Here is a 21,440-nt window from a genome sequence, read left to right as displayed (position 1 = left end):
CAGAACTAGGACCTGGTCTCAAACCAGCCATGAAGCTGACCACAGGCCAAGCAAACACCAAGCCCTGACCTGGCCACAGCCACACGTTCAGCAACGACTCCAAAAAGCAATGATTCGAGCCACGGAGATTTGCGGCCTGACTCTGGCTGTAAACGGCACCAAGCGTAATTAGAGGCTGTATCAAATAACTTCAAGGCTGTTTTCACAGCTAACACTAAACTCCGTGCAGCATTTTACACCGCTGCCAGGGATCTGCATGGCCTTCACTTTCTACAGTCCTCACGACAGCCCTGTGAGGTCAGTTCAGGAGGGCTCTGATCCCTGGGTGTGATGTTTATGACAAAAGAAACCTGCCTCCTGTCACGCTCCCTGGACCTGGGCTGGAGTGGGGGTGGGATGGGGGGGATGGGCTGGCGGGGGGACCACCACCCCAGACTCCCGGCAGGACACAGTTGGCCCAACCAGTTGCTTTGGGAAAGATGCGCTTTTTGAAGACCTGCTGGTATCTCATAAATATGCCACTTAAATACCCATTAATTACCTTATTTAGGAGATAATTAGTGATTAATAGCTTTGGCTATCTATTGTACTTTCATTTGCTCTGCCAATTCAGCTCCCAACACTTCTGAGTTATTTGGAACAATTCTCTCAGGCCCCAGATGTCCCCACTCTGTCCCGCCAGACTCTTGCTCCATAAGGGAGAGGCTTTCTCCTGCCTCTAAAGGGAGCTCCCAGGGCACCTGACAGTTTGCCACTGATGGCTCTGCCACCTGCAGGCTCCTGGGGTGGGGAGGGGAGAGCCCAAAAGATAGGACAGAGGAGGCCCTTCCCATCACCCCAGGACCCACTGTGGGGAGCAAAGACCAGAGACCAGAAGGGGCCTGGGCATCCAGCCAGGGCATAGAGCAACCAGGTTGCGGGGTGGTGTCACAGATTCCACGGAGGATGCTGGGGTCTCCTTCAGAGACCCCCCCGCCTCCATAAGGCAGCCAGCTTCTTGGTAAGGACAACAAAGGCTACCATCAGTGTGAAGCAAGCAGCAGGAGGGGAGCAGCCCCCACCAGTCAGAGCCCATTCTGGGGTTATAACAGAACAAGGAGGGGACCCGAGGTTGCCTCTGCCCCCAGGCTCTGCCCCGAGGTTCGGTACCAAATCCCTGGAGGCGGGGCGGCGTAATGCTCTCATCACCGCTCAAGATTACGCTGTACACGAAAGAAACAAAAAAGGATAAACACCCCCCCACACACACACTGGGCAGTAATGGGAAGGCTGAAAATAGCTCTTTTTTTTACCACCAGGGATGATTCCAGAGTTGCTCAGCTGGGACCAGCCTCACAGGAGGTGGGAAGTAGGGGGGCGAGGTGGGGAGACGGCAGGCCCAAGGGAGTTCTCATCAGGAGGGCAGTGATCTGGACCACTCTGGAGCCATCCGGGAAAGGTCAGAGGTGTAGGTGGGATGGGTGGTCACAGCCACTCCAAACCTCCCAAAGCCAGGCTCCTGGAACAGCTGCAGCCCTGCCAGCTCGCAGCCGGATCCCGCACACCTAGATCCATCCCCGAGGAGGTCAGGAGCGCAGGACGTGCCGTGCTCTGCAAATACTGAGCTGAGCAAACACGGCATAGGCAGCAGACGGCTCAGAAGAGGCCTCTCCGATCCACCAGAACTCAGCGCCCCCCCCAGACAGAGCCCGACGCGTTTCTATTTTTGTTTTCAACCCTTGTTTGGCATCCCTGGCTAAAAGACGGCTACTTACCCTCTCGCCGTAATAATGGTCATCTGGGAAGGGGGTACCTCCTTGCCAGCCTCCCCTGCCTCCGGTCTGCAAATAAAACAGGCTGACCCTCGAAAAGGAAGATGGGGGCTCCAGAAGGCGCACGCGCACACAGGCGCTCATGCACACACAAGACCTGGATACCTGGTGAGATCAGCTTGACCCCTGAGAACTCTGGTCTCCAGAGGCCAGTGCACCAGCACCTGCCCTCTGCCTGCCCGGGCCCCCCCCTGCCCACAGCCACAAAGCCTTCCCCCAGGTCCTGGGCTCATCACACAGAAAGATCACAGCCCAAGCCCCTACGTGCCACCCGCATCCTCAAGCGGAGCCTTGATGCGGCCACACAGCCTGGCCTCAGCCTGAGTGGCGGCCCCATCCTCAAGTGAACCCCACGAATGCAGCCATGGGGAAAGCGTGGAGGAGGCAGCGTGGGGGGTCCCACTGCAGGGGCCTAGCTCTCACCCCGGAGCCCCTGACAGGCAGGAGGCGCCCCTCACGCATACCCCCGTGGGGGCTGGTGGCCACACAGCTGTGCAGGCCCCCGCAGGCAGACATGGGCCCTGGAGGTGGCATCTACCTCCGGAGTGACTCACTAAGGCTCCCATTCCTTTGCAAAAGGGGGTGCAGTGTAGCATTTTCCTTTGCTTTAGAAAACAAGAATCTTAAGAGAAGGAATGTAAAGAGGGTTGAGGGAGTGGGTGGGGAGCTCAGATCCCATTTGATTTCCAAACTCCTTTGTTATGCACTCTCTCCTCCCCCACACACACACCCCCAGCCCTTCCCCAGGGGCCCTGGCCACCCCCTTGTGCGTGTGGCTCCTGCTGCAGATCTGGCAATGGGCTGGGGCCCGAGACCTCCAGGGGGCATGTGTTCTCCAGGTCCTGGTCCCCAGCTCCCTATTTGTCCTCCCACCCCATCCCCACCACCCTTCTGGAAGGGTCCCTGTGAGGTAGGAGATGGGAGGAGGTGAAGGCCCAAAAGGCACAGCAAAGCCAGCAGGGTAGGAGGCCAAGAGGGAGAATTGAGAAGTGTTGGAGTTGGAGCAAACTCAGAGCTTGTCTTGCCTCTGCCACAGCTCTTCGGTCCCCACTCCCCTTTTACACAGGACAAAACTGAGGCCCTAGAGCGGCAGTTCAAGCAAAACCACCGACAGAGCCAAGTCTGCTCTTGGTTACACGGTTGAATGCTGAACCCAAGAGTAGAAAAGACCTAAGTTCTAACTCCAGCTCTGCCTCTAACTTTATGTGTGACCCTAGAACCAGACACTTAACCTTTCCGGGCCTCAGTTTTCTCATCCATGAAGTGGGAATAACATCGGCCCTACGTCAAAGAGACACTGGCATGCTGTAGGATAGGAACGTCGCCATTGGTTGGGAAGCATGCTAAGGGCTGCTACCAAAAAAGGAGCCAGATTATTCCCAGGAGGCTAATCCTTGACCCTCTCCCCCCTTCTTCCAAGCCTAGAATCCTAGGGAATTTCTGGGAGGCATCCAGGTCCTGCCGAGAAGCCCCCAGTCCTCAAAGCCTCGCTGGCCTTGGAAGTTCACACTCTCTGTCCTTGAAGATACCAGAGAAAACCCCTTGGCCTTTCTGGCCTCGGTCTCCCACCTGCATAATGAACAGGCAGGACCCGAAGATCTCCAGGCCTCTTCCAGCCATGAACTATCTCCGTGTACTAAGATGTCCACAAGGAAAATCACCATACCTTCTGGCCAATCTGACACAGACACAGCTCCAGCAAGGGGGACCCAGCCAGGTCCTCACACATCACTGGACTCCCACATACCAGCCAGGATATGGGGGCCTCTGGCTGGGACAGAGGCTTACGGGCCCAGGGTCACATGCTTGGGTAGGACTCTGTTTGAACTGCACTGTCTCTGACTCATGTAACCACACCACAGCCGGGGCTAAGAGGCAGCAAAGGGTCTCCAGCTGGGGCTTGCTGGGTCCTGCCAGGTCAGCTGCTTGACAGGCAGCTCAGCTGAGGAACCAGAGACCAGCCCAAGCTCCGGCACCTCCCCGATAACACAGAAGTTGCTGAAGGCTTCCTGGAGGCAGAGTCTAGGAAGGTCTTGAGTTGGGACACTGGCATTTGATTTGGCTCTAGCCTTTTTCTCAGGAATCGTGGAGAAGGTGCATTTGCAACCTCCTTTCAGGTAATGGGAAACACAGCAAAGCCATCCTGGTACCCTAGGCTGGGAGTGTCTGAGTCGTGCCTCAAATCCCCTGGCACCTCCCCCAAAGTCCTGAGAATCCCGGCTGGTCCCTTTCCCAGGCTTACAAAGGTCCTGTCCTCTGAGAGATGTGGTCACTGGTCCCTACCTGGGAGCCGTGAAGCAGGGGGCCCAGGAGAAGGTCTGGCTTTGGGATGGGTAGAAGGCGGCTGACTCAGCAGAACAAAGTCAGAACCAAGACTCTGGAAACACAAGTTCTAAGCCATGCTCTGCCAGCACCTTTTCCTGTGTCCTGGGCAAGTATCTACCTGTCCCCAGGCCTCAGTGTCCCTAGTGGGTGAAGGTTTTAAACATGAGTTTCTGGAAGCTTCCCCCCAGCTCCGCTACAGCAGGATTGGGGTTTTACTGACTTGAATTACTGGGCTGATACACTCCAGTCTGCCAGCTCCTCCCCTCAGAGCAGAGGCCAGCACCTGGGAGCAAATAAACTGGTTTCTCCAGCCTGCAAGGCCCAGCCCTGTGGCCCCAGCCTGGCCTCTCCAGAACCCAAGCGGGTCCCAGAGCCTCTCAGTCGCTGCCTCTGTTTCCGCCTGGCAGGGGCCTTCCACTCGCCCCTGCCCCTGGGGCAGGCAGGCACCCCTGCCAACACACTGGGATGCAGAGGAGGGACCAGAGGGGCCTCTGGAGGAAGGCTGGGGCCATGTGGCTGGCAGGAGCCAGCACAAATCCTTCCCAACAAAGACGGCCTGCGAGGCTGGCCTCTCTTGGCCCTCCCAGAAGCAGCCAGAAGGACCTGTCAAAACAGCTAAACCTTACCCACCACTCCTGTCTTCAGTGCTCTCCAGGGTTCCCCTCAGCCCTCTGCACCTCCAGGGAGCCTCCACCCCAGCCAGACAGGTGCCTCCACCCTTGGGCCCCTCCTGCCCACCCAGCCCCAGCCCCAGCCCCACCCCCACCCTGCAGCGGTCCCTCCAGCCGCCCAGCCTGGCTCAAGCCATTACCCACCGAGGGAGGCCTGCCCCTTGCCACCCTCCTGCCCCGATTCTGCCAGCCTTTAAGGCTCAACTTCTAGAGAAATCCAGGCTTCACTGTTTCAAGCTGCCCCTGGCCTCTTCTCCGTCTGCCTGGCACTTGAGGCTGCCCCCAGGGAGCTCTGGATCCTCCCCAGCTCCCGCCCCGCCGCCCCCCTGCTGACTTTCATCCCCAAGGTAGGACTTTCTCTTCATTCATCCACCCGGCCAAGCACTCGCTCCCTCAAGGCAAGACCAAGGGCTCTCATCCCTCAATGTCTCCCTCAAGACTGGACACGGGGTACCGTAATGATTCTGGTCTTTGTGACTGAACTTTCCCCAGAGATTGGGAACTGGGAGTCACTCATTTGGGACCCACCCTCTGCCATTTATCCAATCCTTCCTAGCACCTGATTACATTTTCTCGTACCTGGGTTCGCCTGCACATGGAAGTCTCTTCACTGCCTCCCTTCAACTCCCGTGTGACACGGTTGACACGGCCATGGCTGGCTGCTCAGGCTGTGCACTGCACAAAAGTCCAGGATGCCTTCACTAGACTGCAGTGTTATGACCTTGCAGCCACGCACCACGGTGGCCCTGAGGCTCAAACCCCTATCTCTGGTAGGTGGCCCCCCTCGGTCAGTTTTAGACAGAACACCTCAGAGGTTGCAGAGCAGACTCCCTCATTCACTGGCCAGATTCTCACAACCTCTGCTCCTGGCCTTCAGCCTCCCTCAGCTCTAACATCACCTCCCCAGAGTGAAGGCCTGACCATTTCTCACTGACCAATCAGTCTGTCCATCTGCAGTAAATGGCCGTGAATAGCCGCCCCTGTCGTGTTCCATCCCCTTCTTGGGTCTCAGTTTCTCTAGCTGTAAAGAGAGGTACTTGGGTCCCTATCTCCAAGGACCCCTTCTGTTCTAAAGCTACACAAACTTTGCCACTGGGGGTCGGGGGGGGGGAAGATGACCTCCATACACACATGCTGTCTTCAAGCTTAGAAGCCTAAGGAGCCTAGAAGAGCTAAGAAGAGAAGGAGTAATCTGATCTTGCTGGGGTCAATCCCAATGCCTCCTTGGGGTGGCAGCTGAGTGTGGGAGGGAAGAGCCTGGGCGGGTTCGATCCACAGAGGAGGGGAGTCTGTGCTGCCCTGAGGGAAAGGGCCAAGCATGAAATTGCAGCAGAAAAGACAAAATGTTAGAACAGCACGGGGCGCTGATGCTCAAAGCTGAGCAGTTTTTCACCTGTCACTGGAACAAATTCCCACAGACTCTCAGCCTAGAGACTGAAGGACCCACAGATCGAGGTGGAGGGGGCAGGACTGCATCTCCATTCTGTGAAGGGGGGTGACCTAACAGGTAGTGATGGGGGAAATTCATCACTTGGAACCTTACAGTCTGGCTCTGCATCCAGGCTCTGCCCAGACCCTCTGGGCCACCTGGAGGGAGCTGTTTCTCTTTTCCAGTGCTTTAAAAAGGGGAGGGTAACACTTCCTGTCTCCCTGGATGGTTGTGCACGTTGCCTGGTACCTAGTACAAGCAGTTAACTACTACTGTTAACTACTGTTGTGATGACAGCTCCCCCGGCAAGTGATCTGTGCCCGGGCTGTGCACGCACATGCACACACAGGCACACAGAGTGGGGCAGTGGGCGGGACACACACCCTGCCATGTGCCCTAGGGGAGGAACAGGAGTGGGAAGGGACCCAGGGAGACAGCCTTTTCCAGCCTCTCTGGTGTCATCTCCCAGTGCCTCTCTCAGGAGGGGAAAAGGGAGGGAAGTGAGAAAGGGGGTGTTTAGATGTGTTCCACACTTGCCCTGTCTCACACGACCAGCCCCACCCCAACAGGACTCCTTGGTGACAGAATGGGAATATAGTCTCAGACATCGAAATCACACAGCCAGCATATGTACAGGGGCATCCAGACAGGATGCCAGGGTCAGGGCACCATAAGCGCCCTGGGTGACAGTGGGTTTCCACGCAGCCCAGGGGTACCCACCCAAAGGGTGTGCAGGGGTGAACTCTCATTCCATCACTGCCATCGCTTATGGGTAGAGGGTGGGGTCCATGCCAGACCAATGCCTGGTCCGGGGGGGATGGCATGCCACCTGCCAACGTCACAGGCTGGGTGTGAGTTCATGGCAGATTTACACATGCTAGCTTCCTAAGCCAGCCCTACGGCCACCCTCATTCCCCAGCCCTCCCAAGAGGGCAAATAAGGCTTATAGAGTGCAAATAGGAGCAGAGTCTGCTCCACCTCCTGATCCCATGCTCAGCTCCTGGCCTGGCACAAAGCAGATGTTGGTGAATGAAACGTCTGGCTGAATGAATGAACGAATGACTAACGCCCACTCCGTCACACCACGGGCTACACGGCCTGAATCTGGGGGAGGGCAGAGCCTTGGGGACCCCAGAAGAGGCTCCCGGCTTCAGAGCTCCGCACCTGAGGCTCCGCCGCCCCGGGTCGGGGTGGGGGGAGGGGGCGGGACTGCTCACCAGCCGGTGCCGAGCGGGGCACCCCTCCTTCCCCAGAAGAAATCTGGGTCTCCTGGCTGAGCTGGGGGCGGGGGGATTGTCGCGTCCCGGATAGAGCGAGCTGCAGGACAAGGGGGCGCGTCCTGGTTGGCGCTGGGGGGCGTGGGATGGAGCGGCGGCCGCGGGACCTCGCCTTCGGTCCGTGCGCCCGGTTCTGCCCAGGGCCTCGGGAGGGTGGCGACTGCGCCCCACCGCCGAGCGGGCAGGGGCGCCGCAGACCTGGCTCTTTCTGGCGGGGCGGTAGTAAGGGGACGCGGTGTCCCACGAGGTGACCAGGGGCGCAGGAAGGACGCGGCGCGCGCGGAGCCCCCTCGCCACGCTCCCGCGGGCCGGCCGCGCCGCCGCCCGCTCGGAACCTCCGCCCACCTGCGCCGGGGGCTCACCTGGGCCGGCGGCCCCTCCTCGAGACGCGCGGGTCCCTCCCCCCGCCGGCGGCCCGGCCCTCCCGGCGCCCGCCCTCACCTGCACGGTCCGCCTTGGCCATGGCCCGGGCGGCGGGCTCCGGCGGCGCTGCCCGCGCTCCTGGCGGCTCCCGGCCCGGCCCCGGACCGCCCAGCCGCCTCCGGCCGCGGGCGGACTCGGAGCGCCGCGCCCCGCGCCCCCGCCCCGCTCGCCGCGGCCGCCGCCACCGCAGCCGCCGCCGCCTCGCCGCTCCCTCCCGCTCCCTTAAAGGCGCCGAGCGGCGGCCGCGCCGGCCCCCCCCCCGCGCCGCCGGGGAGGGACTGACGGAGGTAGGCGCCCAACGCCGCCCCCGTGGGCCCGCACCCCCGCCCCGGGCCGCGGCCGCCGCTCCAACACGCTCCGCTCGGAGCCCCGGACGGGCGCGGAGACGCGGAGATGCTGCGGTCCAGGAGAGGATGGGCACGCGGACCGGGAGTCAGGGGCGAGAAGCTCTGAAACAGGGCGATAGAGAGCGCCCCCCCCGGGGGGGGGACGAAACACCGATGGGAAGAAGGGGAGAGAAATTCGGAGGACACTCGAGATCCTGGCACCAGGAGAGCGACAGAGAGCAGAGAGGAGGAAGGGAGGAAGGAAGAAGGGGCGCAGGGAGGCTCCCACGAAGCCAAGAGGGAGGTGGCCCCAGGGTTCAAAGATGAGAGGTGGGCCCCTCCATCGGCCCCCACTCCAGGGTATCATTTCTATGATCCAGAACCTGGGTCTGAACTAGTCCCAGAAGGGAAGGATCTCAGTGCTTTAGCTCTAAAAGAACACGTAAAACACATGCAAAGCCCACCTGGGATTCCAGGCTGGAGCAGAATTTGGGAAGGCTGGTAGTCTAGCTGTGAGCAATAGCCCCCTTTGCTCCCCAAGCCTGGGAAGCAGCCATCCTAGTAAACACGCCCAGAGAAGGCTGGGGAGATGGGGGTTGTGGCTTCTGCCTGGTGGCAGCTGGAGATCCACAGTCCAGCCCCGAGAGGAGACAGGAGACGGCCAGTTGTTTTGGTGGTGCCTGGGTGTCCGGAGGCCCCAGGGACCAGCAGTCTTCTCCCTAGCTCAGGGCTGGGCCAGGCCTGTGGGCCTAGCAGATGTCTGACCAGCTTTTGGCAGCTCCCAACATCCCCAGTGCCCGCTGCCTGGCTCCCTGCTGCTGGAAAGGACCAGGAGGTTTTCACCTCCTACCAAGCCCTCCCCAAAAAAGATGCTGTCCTTTCTTCTGAGAAACTGGGAAGGACTTAAGCCCAGTGACAATTTGCAGCCAGGCACCCCACCGCACTGTCTCCCACCCACCTTCCATGGAAAAAAGCCCATCAGGTAATTCTATCCTCCGGCTAGCCATGGGTCCCATTAGCCCTCTATGGAAATGGGGCACCCATGGGGCTAAAAGGGGCCTCAGTGGTCATTTAGCCCAGCACCCCCTCTGGGGCTTTGTCTCCATCCACAAGATCCCTATCAAGTGGCCCTTCAGTTCCTGGTTTCTTACATCCAAGGACAGGGAACTCAGTACTTCAGACACGAGTTCATCCATCTTTGGACAGTGTTGACCGTGAGAAGATTTTCCCTCATTTGAGCTGAAATCTGAAGCTTGTATGGCCCACCTGTGGGCTCTTCTGGTGCCTCCCTCAACAAAACCAAGGGCCCTCTGTCCAAACCCCTAGTGTGGCTTCTTCTCCGAGAGGGACCAACCATCCTGCTTCGCCAGAGACTGGCCTGCTTTTAGCACTGAAAGTCCCCCATCCTGGAAAACCCCTCAGTCTCCAGAGTTCTGGATACCAGACCTAGACAGGGCTGACCAGAGAGCAGGGCTGACCAGCAGACAGGATTTCAGAAGCTCCGAGGCTGAAGCCGGAGGTCTCTGCCAGTGTGCCATCCCAGTGTGCCAGCTGGGAGTGTGTGAGTGGATCCCACAGCCTTCCTTCATCACCGGGGCGTGGTGGGAGCCGGGGAGGGCAACGAGTGCACAGGTCGTCGGCTTGCGGTTTACATCTGTCACTTAACCCTCAGGCACTCGTTACATGATACCCTCCTGTGTCTTGTATTATCCGCAGTTTACAGGGAAGGAAACAGAGGCTGAGAAAGTTCCGGTGCTCATGGTCACACAGGATTAATTTGCAGCCTGTGTTCTGTCCCTTGTGCCTGGCAGTGCTCCCCCTTCCCTGCAGGCGGGGCACAGTCAGAGGCCTGACTGCCTGGATAATGTCCAGGTTTGGCCACCCAGTCTGTGGGTGCAAGCTGTCACAGGGGAACTGTAAAGCAGCCTCAGCACCCAACACACCAGTCCTGAGACCTCCCCTAGCCCTTGGCTCACAGTGGCAGCAGTGACGAAAGAGTGACCTCCTACTTCCAGGCAGCACCTCGTGTGTGTGTGTGTGTGTGTGTGTGTGTGTGTGTTCATGCATGTGCACGCGTGCGCAGACAAGCACATCCTGCTCAGGGAAGATGCCCCCTCTTGGGGTGGGCACTGAGACCCTCCCCCACTGCATCCAGTCACCACGAACCCTTGGGAGGGGGTGGGGAGGGCAGATTACAGAAATCATAGCCAGACCCTCCTCCACGCCCCCCACCCCGCAGATGGGAGGACAGCGGGCCAGAGATGGAGGGAACCTGCCACATGACAACCCACTTCCAGGCCCCATCCTCGGCTTCTCCGCTTTCAATCTGCCCCGAAGCCCCGGCCCCTGCCTGAAGATCTGTGCTGCTCTGTGGCTCTGGAGTCAGACAGGGAGTGCGGGGCCTGCCCCTGCCCCCAGGGCAGCTTCTGAATGTGCCGGCTGTGACCTGCTGCCAAAGAAGTTCTGGCTCTGCCTTCAGACGGAGCAAACACATCAGGACTCAAGGCCATTAGATTAACTGGTGGGAGTTCGCTTCCTGCGTCAGAAGAATTGTTCTTAATTAAAGAAAGGAATAACTAGCAATTTAGAAACACTGACCTCGGTGTCCTGCAGGAGAGGGAAGCCAGAGTCAGCCAGTGCTTCCCGGGCCTCCCAGCTCTGTGACAGAGATCGCGTCAGGGTTCCAGACAGGATCCTTTCTCTGGGGCCTGCTGTCCAGGCCCTTTCCTCTGCCCACAGTCTATTCAGATTCTGCCTCCAGAGTGGCCAGCAGCTCCCAGGCTCAGCCAAGGGCTCCGGCCCAGAGAACTGGAAAAAAAAGCGCAGAGGCCATTGCTGCCTGGGAGAACGTGTGCACAGACGTGGATGGAGCGGGGAGGTCCGGGTGGGGGCGGGAGGAGTGGGAGCTGCCTGGGATGACACCTCTGCGTGACACACCCGAGGCCTGGATGTCCCTCCTGAGCAGACAGTGTCCGGGCACCTGGAGAGGTAGGTGACCATCGCAGGGAGCCAACACGGCACCCTGGAAAGGCAGCCATGCCAGGTTACACTCATCTCCTTTTTTGGACACTTTGCAGCTGGTGGAGTTCAGTGTTGCTGTGCCCACTGCGCCTGGCACGGCCACTGCCAGCTCTCGATGGTGACTCGTCAACAGCACGGGAGTCAGGAGCAGGACAACAGACTGGTTAAGAGACTTACCCCTGTCCACGGCCCATGGATGCCAGTGAAAGGAGGCCTGGAGCAGGACTAGGGCCAGCTCAAGCCCTGCAGCAAAGGTGCCTATGACAGTGAGTCCCGCTGTCTCTGCTGGTGTCACGTGGCTCTCTCTCACCCTCCCCCTTCCCTCCCCCCAGTGTCTCCTGGCCTGGCTCTACCCTTCTCGGCCCCCTCCTCACGGGTTCCCACACTCTACTAGCTGCCCACGGCCATGAGGACCGCCTCCAATCAAACAAGCAGCTCCAGGATCAGATGCTCTTCTCTGGAACATTACAGAATAGCTGGGAGGGGCTGATTTGTTCTTAGCATGGCCTTCTTGCCCCAGGCTGCTCCCAATTCTGCCACCACCATCCGGGGCCCTGGACAGAATTGCCTTTCCATCCAGCACTCTTATTCTTCTCCTCGCTGGGAGCTGTGGCTTTTTTAGTCCACCTTCAATCTCAAGAAGGGTTGGGATGCTGCCTGCCCCCCTTCCCGCAGGTGAGGGCCCATCCTCAGCCATTACATTGACAAGCACAGCCGCAACTTCACAGCAGATGCTATAGAGGAGATGCTGGATTGCCAAGGGTCTCATTTGTGACCTCCTGCAGAGGCGGGGCGATTCTGTTGTGGCTCAGTGGGTTAAGAACCCAACATAGTGAACATGAGGATGTGGGTTCCGATCCCTGGCCTTGCTCAGTGGGTTAGGGATCCAGCGTCGCCACAAACTGCAGCGTAGGTCACAGATGGGGCTCAGATCCTGCGTTGCTGTGGCTGTGGTAGGCCAGCAGCTGTGGCTGATTTGACTCCTAGCCTGGGAACTTCCATATGCCGTAGATGCAGCCATAAAAAGAAAACAAAAAAACAGACCAACCAACAAAAAGATCAACAAATGACCCCTTAGGTGAGCCCTAGACCCCCAGCCAGGACATACCCCACCCAGTAGACCAAACTGAGTGATCTGCCTTTATATAGAACACGGTCCCCGCTTTATGCCTACCTACAAGGAGGGGCCACAAATTCTAGACGACATGCATGCGCCTGCATCCTCGGCGTTTTCAAAAGATGCTTGGGGACATCTTGCCGAACCTGTTGAACGAGACCTCATCTGTTTTACTCGAGGGCTGAGATGAACCGAGGCTCAAGTCTAGATTGTATTTCATCAATTGCTGTTTAGCTCTGTCTCACCGAGTGCAGGTAGACGGGATTTTGGAGAGAGGGTCTGGAGAGGCTGAGGGGAGGTGTTTTAAGAGAAGAGGCACTTGGGTGGAGGCAGAGATGTGGCCGCTGCTCTAAGAAACATGCTGGTTGAAAAGGCTGCCCAATAGGTTAGCGGCGATTTAGCTCCTCCGTCAGCGCTTGCGGTTGGCACTGTGTTTTGTATTTGTTTGATGTCAAGACTGTTGAGATTGGCCCCAAGCAAGTCCAGTTGTCTTCATGTTATATTTAGATCAAATACAAATGAGGAACTGGGTGCAAATCGAAAACTCACTGCAAGAGTGATCCTTGGAGTCTGCACTCCTGCAAACACCCATCAGCGCCAGGGGCTAGAAACAAGCACATGCCGAAACTCGGACCTCAGCCTCGGTGCCGAGGGCCCCACACACATAGCGTTGTTTATTTATGACAGATTTCAGGACTCAGAGAACCAAACATGGGTATAGATGATAAGGCACTAAGGAAATAACAGATTGGCCTGTGCCTCCTGATTACCAGTGCAACTGTATTGACAAGGGCAGGAAGTCACAAACAGATTATGTAAACAGATTATGTAATAGATGGTGGCTTTATCGGCACCTAGTAGATTACGTACGCCTGTTATGGCTCTTGTACACCTTGTCTCAGATATGGCTTTCCACTCAGGCTCCGCTACTTGGCACGGTCCTTGCTCTGGACCCCAGGAAGGTCCCAGCTCTGGCCATACTGGCCAAGTACCAAGGAAACCCAGGATGGCAATGCTGGAAAGTCCTAGGGGAATTATCCATGCCCAAGCCATCTTTATCTTTTTTTTTTTTTTTTTCCCTTCTTTCTATGGCCACACCTACGGCATATGGAAGTTCCTAAGCTAGGGGCTGAATCAGAGCTGTAGCTGCCGGCCTGTGCCACAGCCACAGCAACTCTGGGTCGGAGACTCATCTGCAACCTACACCACAGCTCACGGCAATGCTGGATTCTTAACCCTCTGAGTGAGGCCAGGGATCGAACCTGCATCCTCATGGATATGAGCTGGGTTCTTAACCTGCTCAGCCACAATGGGAACTCCCATCTTTATCTATTTTGTTTTAGCCTGAGATGCACACAATAGGATATAATATGCTGGCTGTTACCATCCTGCTCCCCAACTCAGGGCTTCTCCTCTCAGTCTGGGCAGGGTCTTGGTTTTCTGGTCTCTTTTGTCCTCCTCCCCCAGTCATTCCTCTCCTCCAAATGCTGTATGCTTTTCCCAAAGCTCCTTCTCTTGCCTGAACAGGATACACCTGCATGGGTGTGTTTAAAGCATCACACAGTGGCACCGTGGTTAACCGTCTGCTGCTTACTTTCCCCCCTTAATACTGTTTTCAGATCGGTTCACACTGATATTTGTAGGTTAGGCAGGTTCCTTTCGACCATGATATTTTGTGGTGTGATAAGACCTTGTATTTCCGTATCCCCTCTTGATGGGCATTTCGTCTTCACATCTCCTGGCTACTTACCAAGGCTGCCGCAACAAACGTTCCCCTGCACTTTGTGGGTTTCCATGTCGGAGGTTCTCCAGGGCACGTACACAGCAGTGGAACTGTGGGGCCATCAGCAACACGCAGATTTCTCTAACTACCACATCTGCAAGCTGCTCTGGAGAGAAAATGACCTGCCAGTGCCTTCATTTGCTGGAGAGTAAGACCAAGGGCCAGAGCAGGGAAGGGACTTGCCCTAGTTTCGAACCCAAGTATCCTGACTTCCAGCCTAGGCTCCATCAGTTCAGAACGCTCCACATTCCCTGTCCCAGGGCTCCTGGCAGCAAGGAGCCAGCAAGGCAGCAGCAGCCTCACTGAGCAGGAAGCTCAGTCTGTGATACAGATTTCATCTCTCTCCTCCAGGTCTGAGCACAGTGGTACCCACCGCACAGCTCCCCCGAAGGTGATGGAGAAGGAGGTGGGCAGTCTGGGCTGAAGTCAGCACAGTTAGGCCTCCTGCTCAGAAGAAATAAACCCTGGCAGCCCTGCAGCCCACATGTGATGGGAACTCCCGCCTTGGACCTGCCCTGCCCTGCTCTCTCTGCAGAGGCCTCATCAGTACTTGTTGATACAGATCTCAAAGTGTATTAGTCTTAACTCCCCAGAGAGGACCCCACACTGCTCGGGGCTCAGGCAGCTGCCCAATGAAAGCCAAGCAGAGTCACTGGCGGGGAGGGAACCCCCTAAGAAGAGGTCATTCTGTCCGTCCTTCTGCCTCCAGACTTGGCTAAAACCTCAGACCTCTCTGTTCGGCTAGCTGGGAAGCTCCTCCTCACGTCTGCTCCATTTCTCTCCAACTGTAACAACAACACAATAACAATAACAGTAACAGTAATAGACGTTTGCTGGGTGATGACCATGAGCCTGGAGGTTTTAAGCACTTCCTATGCATTACCTCCTTTAATCCTTTTGGCAACATAAAGGAAGGGATTACAACCATTCCTATTTCGCAGGTAAGGAAATCAAAGCTCAGAGAGGCTAGGTATCTTTCCTTAGGTCACACAGCTGGTTAGCAGTGGACCAAGTATTCCAATCCAAGCTTTCTGACGCCCACGACCCCAGCCTAACTTCTAGAGGAAAGAGGATAAGAAATACCTAAGACAAAAGCAAAGACACAGGACACTGAGAGGCTGCGGCCCTGCAACTGACTCCAAGTGCAGCCTCAGACCGTCCCCCACCCCGTCTACAACAGATTCACATGCTTCCCAGGGCCTTTGCCGCTGGGCTATGACCCCGTGGTTTTCCAAAGCCCATGTGCAAGGTGCTCTGGCAGGTGGAGAGGCTGAGTCAGCTGGAATCTTCAGGGCACAGATTCTGCAGCCTTGGGGACTTGGCTCAGGCAGAGGCCTCCTGGGGTTTTCGGTGCCCCCATCCTCGAACGGCTCTCTGGGCGGATGCTGCCAGGGGATCTATTCCTATTGGACTCTGAATGCTTCTGGTCAGAATGACTAAAAGGCTGAATTTTACAAGGGTTTTGAAAGTGAATTGACTCCACTTATTAAAGATATACTAGATTACTTGCTGAGTGAAAGGATACTCGGGGGATAGCAGGCCTTTCTCGAAGACAGAAACATCCCTTTCCAAGCTGAGCCGCTCCCGGTAAACCACAGGGAGAGACCTTGCACAGGGCAGGTGCCAATTAAATTACTGCCGGAAAGATCGCAGTCCATCAGGGAAACATTCCGGCCCGGAAGGGCTGCGGGTAAATAAAGAGGGGGTGGTAGAAATTCTTGCTGGTTATTTTATGTAAATTCATTTCTAAAGGCAGGCAGGAAGGAATTCATGGGAAGCCTTGATTTTTTGGTCTTGAAATGTCTGAAGGAGAGAGAGCTGTGAGGCGTGTCTAGTCAGCGATGGGCAGGGCAGACGCTGCTCTTGGTTTCCACACTCGGAGTCCACGGGGAGTGAGTCCTAAGTGGGCTGGTGGGGGGACTTCCTCTAAACCAATGAGGACCTTGAACAATTGGTAAGGTATCTGGATTCAGGGCCTGCTGGAGTTGGAAGGTCCTCCAACTCACCTGATCCAACTCCAGCTCAGCAGACCCAGCACCTCACTGTACAGATGGCAGTCCCAGAGTGGGTGGATAGGGGGCTCAAAAACAGGGCACTGGGGCAAAGAGTCTCCAGGCTCCTGGCTCAGGGCTCTTTCCTCACACCCTCCTGTGTCCTCTTCTCTCTTTGACACCTCCACCCCTCCCTGCCAGCCAGGAGAGGCAGGGGTGTCGCTGGTGCCCAGGCAGCATTTGCCAGCAGAAGTAATACAAGGTCCAGACAGTGTGCTGCAACAAAGATGCTTCTTTTCCTTTTTTTTTTTGGATGCGCCTGCAACCATGCCAAAGAAGTTTCTGGGCCAGGGATCGAACCCATATCACAGCAGCGACCTGAGCCACGGCAGTGACAACACCAGATCCTTAGCTGCTGCACCACCAGGGAACTCCTGGATGATTCCTACTGGGGCAGGCACAGCCTCAGGCTCTCCTCAGCAAAAGGGAATTTACTGGCAGGCCACTGGGGTCTCAGAGACTGGCAGGGGGGCTTCCAGGACCGGCATGGAGAGCAGAGGACGGAGAGCTTGAAGGTGCACAGCCATCTGGGAGCCAGAACAGTTTGGCCCCAGGGCCACTCCCTGAACCTTGGACACCCCCACCATGGAGTGGGTTCCAGAGGAACCTCACCTTTGCCCAGCGGTGGGACAGGGAGCTCAGACAGTCTTTCTGTGGGAGGTGGGCTCCTGCGTCCCCAGGACTCTGTCACAAAGGGCCAGGAGTGTCACATATGAGAAACGGCATCATGGGTCCCACATCACTTAGATGTTGGGGGCGGTGTCAAGTCATGGATGACATAGCCATGGATGATATAGCCCCTGCAAGCCCCAGAAGCCCAATCCTAAAAACCAGCCAAAGTTAAGGATTCCAGAAACCTCTCAGGAGAGTGCTGCTGTTTAGAGCTGTCTGGGACTGGCCTCCAAGAGTGAGGGTCCTGGTGGGTCCCCTGCAGGGAACTTCAGGAGGGGGGTTAGGTTAACCGCACCAGTACTTGAAGAAGCTCAGTCTGTCCACCATGCTTTTTAGTCCTGGCCACCTGTAAGCAGTATGGTTGTATTTATTTGTTTGTTTATTTATTTTTGTCTTTTTAGTGGCATATGGAAGTTCCCAAGCTAGGGGTTGAATTGGAGCTGTAGCTGCCAGCCTACGCCACAGCCACAGCAACACCAGATCCTTAACCTGCTGAGTGGGGCCAGGGATAGAACCCACATCCTCATGGATAGTAGTCGGGTTTGTTGCCACTGAGCCACCATGGGAACTCCAACGGTATGGTTTTAAATGTTCCAACATTACAATATTTCATACTTGGGAAACAAGAAGAGCTCTGATTTTTCAGAGTTCAAATTGTATCTCAAGCTGTCGAAGGTAAAATTCAACAGCTTGGCCGAAGATGCAGTGAACCTCAACTTGGGAGGTAGATTTCTGCCCTCCTCCCCACGGGTGAGTTATTAGAAATTCCTGGGGTGGGGAAATGAGGCTTTTTTTCATGCATCAGAGGGAGCATGGCCTAAAAATATTAGAGGAAACCGTGATGGAGCCAATGAGCCACAGTTTTGCTATTGATTTCCTGGGAGACCTGTCCCTGCTCTGCAGAAAAAGGGGTAAAACTCTCCTATGTCCACCTCGGGGTAAGAGATTAGAAAATGCTGTGTGGGGAGTTCCTTTTGTGGCTCAGCAGAAACAAGTCTGACTAGTATCCACAAGGGTGCAGGTTTGATCCCTGGCCTCGCTCAGTGGATTAAGGATGCCACGTTGCTGTGGCTGTGGTGTAGGCTGGCAGCTGTAGCTCTAATTCGACCCCTAGCCTGGGAAGCTCCATATGCCACTTGCGCAGCCCTAAAAAGCACACACACAAAAAAAAACCAGGAAAGAAAGATAATGCTGTGTAACGGAGACACTGCTGGTATAGACAGTTTCACGGAGAATTAGAGGGGAAGAGGCCAGACCTCAGAATCATTCAGGGCAGGCTTCCTTAACCAGGCCTCCAGGGCTGCCTGGACCTAAGGAGTGTCAGCCCCCTGACACGACACTGCAAGTCTGTGTCTGGGCATATGTATATGCGCCTATGTGTAAGTGCACACATGTGTATGTATGTATATGTGTATGTATACTTGTGCATGTGTTTTCTAAGAAAAGGTCCAGAGCTTTTTCCAGATTGTAATTTTTTTCCAGTTTTTTAAAAAATTATTTATTTAGTTTTCTTTTTAGGGCCATACCTGTGGCATATGGAAGTTCCCAGGCTAGGGGTCAAATCTGAGCTGCAGCTTCTGACCTACGCCACAGCTGCAGCAACTCCAGATCTGACTCACATCCACAGTGATCCTTAACTCATTGATTGAGGCCAGGGATCCAACCTGCATCCTTGTGGATACTAATCAGGTTCTTAACCTGCTGAGCCACAGTGGGAATGCCTCCAGATTTTTAAAGGGATCTTGACCCTTCAAAAGAGCAAGGGCTCTTATTTTAGTTTATATGATGGGAATGAGGCCTCCTGAGTTAGTGTGGGGAGTCCAGGGTATGTTTGTGTCTAAAGGCTGTGAGCTAGTAGCTGAGCTAATTAAAAGCTTTGGCAGAGCTCCGCCTGCGTCCCTGTGCCCTCCCACAGCAAGGTGGCCTTCTGCCATGGCTGCCACAGGTCACAGGGGTCTCAGGCCCCAGCCCGGAGTGAGGAGCCGGGCCACCAGGCCTCGCTTCCCTCCCCAGGCAAGACGGCAGTATCAACACTGACAGAAAGGCTGCCACCCCCAAAGGCCCGGCCCCGACTGTCCCTGCAAAGACCCCAGGGCTCGGTTGGCCCCGCATCTGTTCCAAACATGCCTGGGATTTCTTTTTGACACTAAAGTAAATGTTGGCTGGAGAGCTGCCTTCGTGGCTGACGGAGGCTGCCTGCTTCTCATTGGCGGGCTGGGAGGAGACTCTGCAGGTCCTTGAGGATCGCCAAGACTCCCCCGTCACACGGAGCAGATATAAAATCCATTATGGAGAGCTAAGAAAGGTGAGGAGGCCGGGCCGAGGACAAGCGAGAGGGCGCAGCGGCCCGGGGCTGGGGCTCCTCGGCTCCCCCCGCGGCTGCTCTGCCTTCGGTATCTGCCACTCCGGCCCGCACCTCCGCAGGACCCGCAGTGTTCTCACTTGAATAGTTTGGGCAGCGACTCTGTTTCTCATTCACTATAAAAGTCTGTCCCCGCAGACCTCTCGGCACATTTATTGCGAGGCTGGAATGTATGACGGATTGCAGTTCAGAGGAGGGATTGATTAAATACAGATGGAGCGCTTGGCAGGGGCCTGGGGCTCCCAGTAGACTCCCCCATTTAGACATGGAATAAAGATTAGGAAGCTAGAGCAAGGCCAATCTGGGGCAAATCCTGCTTTCAAGGGAAAGGAGGGGGGACGGAAACTGCTTATTTCTGTTCAAGGGCATCTTCTCCAAGCCGGACAAAAATTCTTTGTTGGGGAGGAGGCACGAGCTGCCGAGGCCACTCCTCGCTGCCTCAGATGCACTCAGTCTCACGCACACTCACTCCCAGTGCGGGCATCTCAGTTCCGGATAAACCCCTCCAGCACCTTAGCCTAATCTCATTATATCCACAGATGCCCTCCCTTCTCAAGAGCTCGATTCTTGCCCTGCAGTTCCCCTTGCCTGGAGCATCTGTCCCCTGCCTCTATAATTGCTAGAGTCTCAATTATCTTTCAAAGGCTCATTCAAAGGCCACCTCCTCCACGAAGACCCCCAAAATTGCAACCCTCACTTGACACAAGTGAATCACTCCTTTTAATACACAGCCACACTTTCCGTTGCTTTCCTCTGTTCCACCTGTGTTTTCATCCTGCCTTAGGAAGGTCCATACGCTAACTCTGTCTGAATTTCTGTAGCATGCAGTAGACTATGAGTGACTGTAAATGCAAATTGAGATGTCTTGGGGTAGTTCCTGTTGTGGCTCAGTAGGTTAAGAACCCAAAAAGTATTCCACAAGGAATGCGGGTACGATCTCTGGCCTTGCTCAGTGGATTAAGCATTTGGCGTTGCCGTGAGCTGTGGTATAGGTTGCAGATGCGGTTCAGATCCCGCATTGCTGTGATTGCTGTGGCTGTAGCATAGGCTGGTGGCTACAGCTCCAATTGGACCTCTAGTCTGGGAACTTCCATATGCCACAAGTGTGGCCCTAAAAAAAAAAAAAAAAAGCTAGTCTTAAGAAATGCTCCTTTTTGTAGTACACCCCCCTCCAGCTTTGGGTAACATCGCCTCGGTTTTCTTCTGGGAAGCTAGCTGCCCCTTCTCCCTGTTCTGTCCATTTGGTTGGGATGCTGTTGATCCATCCTCTTTTCCAGGTGGGCATGTGACTCAGATCTGACCAATCAGAGCATGGGGATTAAGTTTGGTACATGAGATAGGCCAATCAGACCAATGAGCAGTGACCCAGGGGCATTGGCTGGCACTCCTGGGAGGGAGGGGCTGTTCTCTGCTGAGGTTGCCAAGTGGGAAAAACGTCAGGCTGGGGCTGCTGGTGCCCATCGTAAGCAGGAATGACTCAACAGGAGGAAGGAGGCAAGGAAAGCACTTTAGAACAAAGCCTCTGAGAAAGCCACAAGGTTCCCCCTTTCAAGGTCCTCAGAGATAAACCTAAGAGTGAATATTTATTGAGCACCTACTATGTGCCAAGTGCCATTCTCAGTGTTTGCATGGATTATTTCCCTTAATCCACACAGTAACACTGGGTGGCTACTTCTGTTATCCCCATTTCACAGATCGGGAAACTGAGGCATGGAGGTCCCAGGAGATTTTAACTCACATCCTTAACGGGTCCGTGTTACCACTGGTACACAAGGCAGGGTGGCCATAGTGAGAGAAGAGTGTTTAAAGGCATTTTGTGCATTGTGAAGTGCTGTGTAGATGTGGGATGGGGTTAGACCCCACGTATTCACCTAGCCTCTCCTGCCCCTCAGTCACTCTCTGAAAATGATGTGCTGGCTGATCGTGCTTAAGGAGAACCACGTTTCCTCCTGAGCCTGGCCCTGGGGATTGCTCTTTAGGCAGATGGCTACCCTGGTTCTGGTGGCCAGCCTCATCTCCCCAGCTTCCTATGCCATCTTGGAATCCTATCTGCGGGGGGGCCTCCTACGTCATTCAGGCTTAGGGAACCCTGGGCTGTGGTAGATGGTAAAGCCCACGTGTCCAGGATCTGAGAGCTTCTGCTCCCCTGCTCCCAACCTCTATTTTTGGCTG

General features: G+C 55.8%; 1 protein-coding gene across 1 annotated transcript in view; it reads right to left on the bottom strand.

Annotated features, from left to right (window-relative positions):
* PITPNM3 (PITPNM family member 3) overlaps positions 1 to 8,134 on the bottom strand; it is an 88,424-nt gene extending 80,290 nt beyond the window's left edge. Inside the window, exon 1 of the mRNA XM_047757912.1 lies at positions 7,955 to 8,134. Within this exon, the coding sequence (XP_047613868.1) occupies positions 7,955 to 7,976 (22 nt within the window). The 5' untranslated portion in view covers positions 7,977 to 8,134. The remainder of the gene's footprint in view (positions 1 to 7,954) is intronic.
* Between the last annotated feature and the right edge of the window lie 13,306 nt (positions 8,135 to 21,440).

This window comes from Phacochoerus africanus, chromosome 14 (assembly GCF_016906955.1).
Source record: "Phacochoerus africanus isolate WHEZ1 chromosome 14, ROS_Pafr_v1, whole genome shotgun sequence".
Lineage (NCBI taxonomy): Eukaryota > Metazoa > Chordata > Mammalia > Artiodactyla > Suidae > Phacochoerus > Phacochoerus africanus.
The sequence above is the reverse complement of the archived record's forward strand: the minus strand, read 5'-3'. Positions and strand labels throughout refer to the sequence as shown.